Raw genomic sequence first — 9,633 nt, 5'->3', positions numbered from 1 at the left:
CAAAGGCTGGAAAGGAAGATAAGTGTTACACCCACTGGCCATGGCAACCTGCGGCCGGCACAACTCACCCCGGGCCTTGCTTTGTTCCTTGCTCCTGGTGCTCTCACGGCCGCAGCTAGCCACTGCCGCTGCGCTCCTCCGCAGCTCTGGGACTCCAGATGGTGGCCAGGACGCCACTGACTGGCACTCCGACTTGAACCCTCCCTAGGTGCTCACGCTCGCTACCATCCCTCCTTTTAAAGGGCCAACAGCGGGAACCTCAGGGTCATCCTCAGTTGATGACATCAGACTCCCGGGATATTTAAGGGTGGCCTCTCTCCTGCACTAACTGTCTTGGCAACAAGTTTCCTGATTCCTACTTTGGTGATCCTGCCTTAGCAATCCTGACCTGCTGTTCCTGCTCTACGGGTTCCTGCTCAGCTTCCCACTACGGAATATGCTATAGCGCTCTCGCTCCTCGGAGCCTGCCTTGCACTTCTACTCCACGGGATCCTGCTGCTGCACTCCTGCTCTGTGGGGCCTGCTTCAGCGCTTCTACTTCACGGGATCCTGCTACTGCGCTCCTGCTCCTTGGGACCTGTCTCCAGCGCTTCTATATCACAGGATCCAGCTACTGCGCTTCTGCTCCACGAGGCCTGCCTCAGTGCTGCTACTCGTGAGCTCCTGCTACAGCGCTTCCGCTCCATGGAGCCTTCCTCAGCATTCTACTCCACAGGATCCTGCTTTTGTGCTCCTGTCCCACTGGACCTGCCTTAGCACATCTACATCACAAGATCCTGCTACAGTGCTCCTGTGTCATGGAGACCACTTCAGCACTCTAAACACCCCCCCCCCCCCGGGGATTGCTACAGCGCCCTCTCTCCACGGTGCCTGTCTCACTCTCTCCTCGAAGGCACCCCGACCTTGGACTGGACTTGACCTATGTTTCTTGCCACCTGCCCTTGACCTTGGACCGGACCTGACCTCCCTGCTTCTCCTTGTCTTCATCTAACCACCTCTCCAGGACCAGCCACACAGAGGCCCACCTAAGCCCAACCAGCCCTGGCACCCAAGGGCTCAACCTGAGGGAAACATGGCTGGTACTGGCGAAGCTCCTGTTAGCCTCTGCTTCCCGGCCGGCGTCGACTCCCGACAGTGGGGACCTGCGGGGATCAGCGGGGATCAACCCCTACAAGTAGCGCCAACCCCACCTCGGATCAAGGGTCCACATTTCCTAACAATAAGGAGGCACTATATGCCAAGCAAACAGGGTAATGCTCTAATCTGAGCGTTAAGGAACTATGCACTGGTTTCAGCACTCATTCTTAACGCTCAGATTTTTTAATTCCTGATACAGTAAGCTAATGCTATGGAAATGCATTGGGAGTTAAAAAAAAAACGTGCACATTTTAATTTTGGAAGGTGGGGGGAAGTATCCCTGACAGCAGCAATCATCTGGGTATCAGCAGCTGTCACCACTTACTCAGATAAGTACTGTTTTATTCAGGTATCTAGCAGCCTTGAAGTTGAAATAAATATTCACAGCTATTCACATCCTGTTGCCCATTAATTACTCTGGAGCTCGTACTATAACTAGAAAGAAGAAGCTTGCTTGATTATACATGTTCTTAGAAAGGAGCTCTTACATGTTTAAGAGCCAATGCTAGTGACTCTTGTCAAGGTGATGGTAACAGATCATCAATGCTGGTTTGGATTTGAGTATCAGGCAGTGGTGACTTTTCTGTTGCACACCTGATTAGGTCTGAAGGCACAACAGTGTGCCATGGCACACTGGTTGGGAAACACTGCTGTAGAGGAATGGTGAGAGGGGGAATATGATATACTTTCAAATACCTCAAAGGTATAAATGATGCACAAGAAGCAAGGAGTTTTCAGTGGAAACAAAGTTCTGGAACAACAGGTCATGATAGGCTCAAAAGAAAAGGGATAAACTCAGGAAAAGAATTAGACAATATTTCTTCACAGAAAAGTTTTCAGATGCATGGATTAGCCTCCCAGTGGAAGTGGTGAAGGCAAAAACAGTACCAGAATTTAAGATAAGCACAGGGGACCCTTAGTTGTGAAGAACTGAGTATAAAGCTAGAGCTCAAATTTGATTTATTATATTGAAGCAGGAAGGAAATTGTGCGTCCTAAATAGGCCTTACAGTTCTTATCTGCTGTTACAGTCTATGTTTCTATGGATTTTTTTCCTGATCTTTAAATTTAACCAATAGGGAAAAGTTAACTATTTGACAAGTTGAGGCTCAATATGACAAGGGTGAATTGACCTCAATTTGCTTGAGGTTTTCACTTTCATTGCCTTTTCTCAATAGTTTCCATTTTTTACTTTATTTTCATGTCTGCCTGTCTCATCTGTTAATCCCCACTTCCTTCCTCCTAACACACACTCTAAAGCTCTGAGATGAAATAGAGATCCCAGGTAGGGATACTGAAATATGAGAGTGTCATATCCATAGTAAGTCATCACAAACTAGAGCTAGCAACTACTAGATCAGTTCTGGAATGTTATGCCCAGCAATTCAGCACTTCTGGATTAAGATTGTTTAAATATGATCATCTTCAGATCATATGATTGTAAAATGTTTGTGCCCATCACTAGAATATATTAAATATTTCCCCACCCCTTTCTTTTCCCACACAAGATCATATAAGATAAACTGACTTGTGAATGACTTGCAGCTGAGATCACCAGCCATGCAATAATAGAACAGTGACATCACATTAGAAAAAGCATTCTTGTAACACCTGCAAGTAAAGAAATATTTAAATATAATTTATCTTAAACAATGTTCACTCCATTATGGACCACCATTTCCAAAACTCTGAAGAGATTTGAAAGTAGCTTTGCTTTGTAAAGTAACTGAACAATCAGATGTTTTTAAAATAGTTACATAGTAACATAAGAGACAGAGAAAGACCAACTTGTCCATTCAGTATTTCCTATCCATACTGCCAAGAATACAATATCCCAGCTGCCACCCATAGACCTGACCACTTATAGGATATCACTGTTTACCCAAGAAAGTTTTTGTTGTCTGTTTCCATTTATTCCACCCTGCTGTGTGGCTGAACATGCAAATTCCCCATTTTAGTTCACATCCAATATCCATCCCCCCCCCCCCCCCCCCCCCTATATTCAATCACGATCCCACAATAATTTAAAGGCAGCCAACACCAGTGGGGTGTTTTCCAAACATTCAGGATCCCAGGTCCCTGGGCTGGACAGAGCCTTGTTACCACCAGCCCAGTCAACAGAAGAGCAAGTAGTCTATCAGATCCACTACTTGTGCCAAACCCAACTTCTAGATTTTACTGTCAGACCCGACTGAACAAGAACTCAGTTTATTGATTACAAACCTACTTTTGTCACTTTTCTGCAAAACATTTCAATGTGATCGCTGTGCTTATAATACAGTGGGCAAATCGATGTGTCCAATTGTTTTTTTCCACTATTACACCTTCCTCGTTCTGAGGCTTGCTGCAGCGATTCAAGCTTCTGAGCACACAAATTAAGTTAATGAATATAATTCATAATGCACGGCTCTATTAAGTAGCCGCACGAGCAGGTGGGCAGTCTGGAGCAGCCCAGTGTCTGTGCTCAGAGCTGGGGCGGGGGAACACTGTTTCTCATTGCATTGTATGCAACTCCATAGCAACCCAAGCTGCCGGAGCCACGCAATCAGAACCAGAGCGGATTTTCCACTTTCGCTATACGGCGTTGTAATTGAATGAGCGAGTAAAGGCTCTGCCGTGGCCACTCACAAATAAAGCCAGTCGAGGGACAGACTTCAGTCTGGTTCACAAAAGTTGGAGAAAATGCGCTTTAAAGTTGGTTAACCAAAAAACTCCTTAGAGTTAAGTACAAATCAGGGAACTTTCCCCGATTAGAGTAACAATGCGAGAGAAACGCCTGACAACTGGTAAGTTACAACCTGTGCTCTACCGTCAACTGTTGTAGTATCATAGGAGACCTTTTCCACGAAATTATGCCTTAGATCATTTTTATATATAAGAAGAATAGCATTTTAGTTACTCGGTAGTTTAGGGGCCTCCTCACAAAGACAATTTTTACCGCAACAAGTGCAATGGAGATAGAATCCGAATACTAAAATGTAATATTGTGCTTTTGTGTTTCAGAGCCTCCTGTTTTAACAGAGAATAATTTTGTAAGTACACTTTAAGAACCTATTTATTAATTTTATCATGCTTTAAACAGAAAACAGCAGAGTGCAAACATTTGCTATGCATTCTTCAGTCCTATTTTTTTGTTCCGCATTATAGGTCAGATCATGCGTTTGCATAGCTTTTCTAGTCTAAGTGCCCAATGATTTCGACAAGATAAGAAACCTAGTAACTGAGAAGGAAGTGTGAATTATTGGCACTTTATAATTAAGAGGATGATGTGACATCTGAATTTTTAAATTCCCCATAGTAATCTTGATTTGTAGAGGGTTTTCTTCCATTTTGTATTTATGGGGAAAAGCTTTTATATTTTGAGATCCATGAAAGGAAATCTTGATGGTGTCATGCCATCTGAAATTGAATCTATGTAATTTCTACTTTTTCATGGTTTCCCATTAGGATCTATCTGGATTAGATTTCATGATTGGCAGATTACTTGTTAAAGATCAAGTTCCCTTTCAAATTGCAGTTGTTACCTAGAAACAGAATACAAGGGCAGATAAGGACTGTAGGGCCCATCTAGTGTCAACAGTTTAATTCCTGGTGCAGTGCCAAAGACTTGTGTTGATCTCTGGCTTTCCTTTTACTTTGTCCTAACTAAGAATCCTCTTTGTTTATCTCTTGCCTTCTTGATATTGTTACTGTTTTCTTTCCTCCATTACCTTCATTGGGAGGCCATAAGGCATCCACTACCCTTTCCATGACAAAATATTTTCCGATGTTGCTCCTGAATCTATACTCTTGTGAACTCTTGTTCTAGAGCAGTGGTTGTCAACTCTGTCCTACAAGAGCCTCTAGTCATTCTGTGTTCATGATATCCACAATAAAAATACATGAAACAGATTTGCATACAAGGGAAGCATCACATGCAAATATACCTCATGCATATTTGTGGATATCCTGGAAAACCAGATTGACTGAAAGCAACTTTAAGAAAGGGATGAGGACTACTATCTTAGAGCATTCTTTACTCTGAAAGGGGTTTTACTTGTTGTGGATTAACAACTATAAAGTATTTGAATGCCTCTGTCATATACCCTGTCTGTCCTCTCTTCTAAGATATACATTTTAAGGTAATTAAGACTTCTCATATGGCTTTTGGTGCAGACTCTGAATCATTTTGGTAGCCTTTGGACCTACTCCACCTTGTCAATTTCTTTTCAGAGTTATAACCTATAATAATAATTAGAAGAACATAAGAAATTGCCATACTGGGTCAGAAAAGCCCATCATCCTGTTTCCAACAGTGGCCAATCCAGGCTAAAGTACCAGCCAAGTACCCCAAAACTTAATATATCCCACACTACTGATGCTAGTAATAGCAGTGGATATTTTCTAAGTCAACTTGATTAATAGCAGGTAATGGATTTCTCTTCCAAATACTTATCCAAACCTTTTTTAAACCCAGCTACATTAACTGCAGTAACCACATCCTCTGGCAACAAATTCCAGAGCTTAATTGTACATTGAGTGAAAAAGAATTTTCTCCGATGAGTTTTAAATGTGCTACATGCTAATTATAATTTTTATATTGCTAATGGACGTATGCAGCGTACTACAGTGGGGATAAATATTCAGGTACAGTATGTCCATACCATAAAGAACTTACAATCTAGGTGTTGGGCACAATATTTTAGGTAATGTCTCACTAATGAGCTGTAAAGGTACATTATCACCTCCTTTTTTCTACTGGTTATGTTTCATACTATGCATCTATTATTCCTCTGCTTTTGGCCCCATTGCCTTATCATTAGACATGATCACCCCAAAGTCTCTTTCCTGGTTGGTGCACATCAGCATCTCACTTTTATTGTGTTCTGCTCCCTTGGATTTCTGAATCCTAAATGAATGAATCTGTACTCTTCTGCATGGAATCTTAACTGCTAAGAACTCGATCACTCCTCTAGTTTGCAAAAAGGCTAACTTTTCCCACTTACCCTTTTGCAATTTTGGTCATAAAGATATTAAACAGAACTAACCGCAAGACAGATCTCTGAGGTACTCTACTAATTATCTCTTTCCTCAGAATGATTTCCATTTACCACACTCAATTTTCCTAAGTTAGCCAGAATTTGTTTATTTATATATTTATTTATAAACATTTTATATTCCATCCTTTACTAAAGATAGGCTCAAAGCAGATTGCATAAGGCATTGAGTACATAAGTAATGGATAGATTCAGATATGAGGTAGATTGAAAGTAAATAGATAAGAAGTGGGTAATTTAGTAAACTAATCCTGTGAGAGTATTGAGAGGAGAAGAAGATTTTGCTGGTGGCTGAAGAGGATCGGTGAGTATTGCTTTGGGAAATCAAAGGACTTAAAAGTTTGGAGGAGAGGTGAAATAGTGGGCTATATTCTTTAGTGTATGCCTGAACAAAAAACAAGAATAAGTAGGTAATTGTTTACAATTTGTGTGTGCCTGAATAAAAAGCAAGCATAAGGTAGGAAATTGTTTCGAGTTTGTGTATGCCTGAGAAAAAAGCATCCAATGTAATTGCCACTAGGTAGGGATAAACTTTTATACAAGTCACCAAACTCTAATAACCCCACAACTATTAAATATATATAGGAGGGAAGGTGGAGGTTTCATATATTAACTCAAGCATGCCCCAACGACCTTGGTTGCTTATTGTTTGTCAAACAATTTTAATCATTAACGCACCACCTACCCGCCCTTTATTTTTCATGCACTGTGTAATAACTTATCCAAACATTTTAACCATTTTAACCATATTTGCAACCCATTTAAAGAAAAATTCATTGACAGGTTGCAAATATGGTTAAAATGGTTAAAATGTTTGGATAAGTTATTACACATTGCAAAAAATAAAGGGTGGGTAGGTGGTGTGTTGATGATTATAAATTGTTTGACCTTTACGGGTCACTACCAGATTAACAGTGAATATACCACATGCATTCCTACTGTCTTAGCAAACTAAACTTAACTAAGAATGCAACAATATTAAGATGAAGGCAGCATTACTGAATGCCACATGTATGACTATCTACCAGCTGATGAGAGGTTGTATGTGTGCACCTGATACAAAGAGTTCCTGATTTTCAGAGAACAAGTCTGATCTCAGGAGGCTAGACTGGCAAGAATTGGAGGAGCTGAGGCAGACAGAGAAGTATATAGAGGAGACCTTCAGATACATAGTAGCAAAGTCACAGCTCCAGTCTGGCAGTCCTAATGCTGCCTTGGAGGAGGAAGGTCACCTGGGCAGAGAACATCACCTTGGAATAGCAGGAAGTGATCCTGTAGCAAGGACCTTCTTTCCAGGTAATACTTATCCTCCCGCACTGAGGACGATTCTCCCAGGGCTACTGCCCAAGTGGGAAGGGTTAGGTCAATCATCATACTTGGTGATTCGATTATTAGAAATGTTGATAGCTGGGTGGCTGGTGGAAATGAGAATTGCTTGGTAACTTGCCTGCCTGGTGCAAAGGTGGTGGAGCTCACGCATCACCTAGATAGGATTTTTAGACAGTGTTGGGGAAGAGCTAGCTGTTGTGGTACTTGTGGGCACCAGTGACATAGGACAGTGTGGGAGGCAAGTTCTGGAAGCCAAATTTAGGCTTTTAGGTAGAAAGTTAAAATTCAGAACCTCCAGGGTAGCAGTCTCTGAAATGCTTCCTGTTCTACACGCAGAGCTCCAGAGGTTTAAAGTGTGGATGACACAACAGTGTAGGGAAGAGGGATTAGTTTTGTAGGGAACTGGGGAACCTTTTGGGAAAAGGGGGAATCTTTTCCAAAAGGATAGGTACATCTTAACCAGGGTGGAATCAGGTGCTAATCTTTAAAACAAAGCTAAAGCAGCTTTTAAATTAGAACAAGGGGGAAAGCTGACAGTCACTTAGCAGTGCATGATTCAGAGTGAGGTATCTTTGAAATATACTAATAAAACAGGAGACTTAGGACATCCCAAGAGAGAGGTTCCAATAAAATCAAAAGTAGTCCATGTGCCTATAAGTAAAGAATCACTTGAGTTAAAAGATCCCAAAATATCCCTATCAACTCATAAGTAGGTTGATAATACAAACAAAAGAAATATACTTTGAAATATCTGTATGCCAATGAAGTCTCAGAAGTAAGATGGAAGAGCTAGAGTGTATAGCACTGAATGAAAATTGGCTTCTTAAGAGACCAGGTGTAAGGAGGATAATCAAAAGGGCAGTGCTATTCAAGGGTACAAATTATATTGCAATGATAGGGTGGATCAACTTGGTGGGGAGGATCGAGCTGTATGTTAAGGTTGGCATAGGGTCCAACAGGATAAAGATCCTGCACAAGACCAAATACACAGTAGAATCTTTATGGATAGAAATCCCATGTGTAATAGGGAAAGAGTACAACAATTGGGTTATACCACTATCCACCTGGTCATAATGATCAGACACTGAAATGCTAAGAGAAATTAGGGAAGCTAACAAATTTGGCATCACAGTAATAATGGGAGATTCCAATTACCCCAATATTGACTGGGTAAATGTAACATCAGGACATACTATAGAGGCCAATTTCCTGGATGGAATAAATAACTGTTTCATATAGTAACATAGTACTGATGGCAGAAAAGGACAAAATGGTCCATCCAGTCTGCCCAGTAAGCTTCTTATGGTAATATCTACCCGAGGTTTCTCTTAAGGGTAGTCCGTACAGTTACCCCAATTCCTTATAATAAGAGTAGTTATATTTACAATCAAAAACCAAGCAATTGTCAAACCCATAAAAAATTACTACTAGCAACATTTTTACTAGGTGAGAAGCCTTCCAGAAAATTCTGGCAATGTGATTTGCTTTGCTTTTTTACTTGGCCATAGAAGCAGTCCTGTGTTTTTTCCCTTATATCTGCATATCAGTCCCATCAACTGTAAAAGTCGGGGGCCTGTGTTGATTGCTCTCTAAATCCAATTCCAATTTTTTTCCTCTGCAGTCAAAGCGGAGAATGATGTTCCAGTTGCGTCAAAAGTATCAATGATTATTGGTTGAGGGTAGTAATCCCCGTGCTTCTGATAAGGGTACTAATTATCACACTGAGCAGATTACCCCCATGCACTCTTTTCTTCATTTCTGTCCTCTACCCTTTAGGCATCCACAGTATTTATCCCATGCCCCTTTGAATTCTTTGACTGTTTTTGTCTTCATCACCTCCTCCAGAAGGGCATTACAGGCATCCACAACCCTCTCCATGGAGAAATATTTCCTGACATTGGTTCTGAGTTATTCCCCCTGAAGTTTCATTTTGTGACCTCTAGTTCTACTGTTTCCTTTTCCACAGAAAAGATTCGGAGTTCGTGCATCATTAAAACCTTTCATGAGTAATTGGTTCAGGAATCAATAAGAAGAGCAGCCATTTTAGATCTAATTCTTAGTGGAATGCAAGATTTGATGCGAGAGGTAACGGTGGTGGAACTGCTTGGCAACAGTGATCATAATATGGCCAA

The 9,633-nt window shown here is 41.3% G+C and overlaps 1 protein-coding gene across 3 annotated transcripts in view; it reads left to right on the top strand.

Moving 5' to 3' along the window:
* The first annotated feature begins 3,654 nt into the window (after positions 1 to 3,654).
* Positions 3,655 to 9,633, top strand: part of RGS22 (regulator of G protein signaling 22) — a 915,000-nt gene continuing 909,021 nt past the window's right edge. For all 3 annotated transcript variants that reach the window (XM_029591789.1, XM_029591788.1, XM_029591791.1), the window contains exons 1-2: positions 3,655 to 3,922; positions 4,140 to 4,168. In XM_029591789.1, coding sequence (XP_029447649.1) covers positions 3,898 to 3,922; positions 4,140 to 4,168 — 54 coding nt within the window. In that variant the 5' untranslated portion in view covers positions 3,655 to 3,897. The remainder of the gene's footprint in view (positions 3,923 to 4,139; positions 4,169 to 9,633) is intronic.

The sequence above is a fragment of the Rhinatrema bivittatum genome, chromosome 2 (assembly GCF_901001135.1).
Source record: "Rhinatrema bivittatum chromosome 2, aRhiBiv1.1, whole genome shotgun sequence".
Taxonomy (NCBI): Eukaryota; Metazoa; Chordata; class Amphibia; order Gymnophiona; family Rhinatrematidae; genus Rhinatrema; species Rhinatrema bivittatum.
Note: the sequence above shows the minus strand (reverse complement) of the source record. Positions and strands in the feature narration are given on the sequence as shown.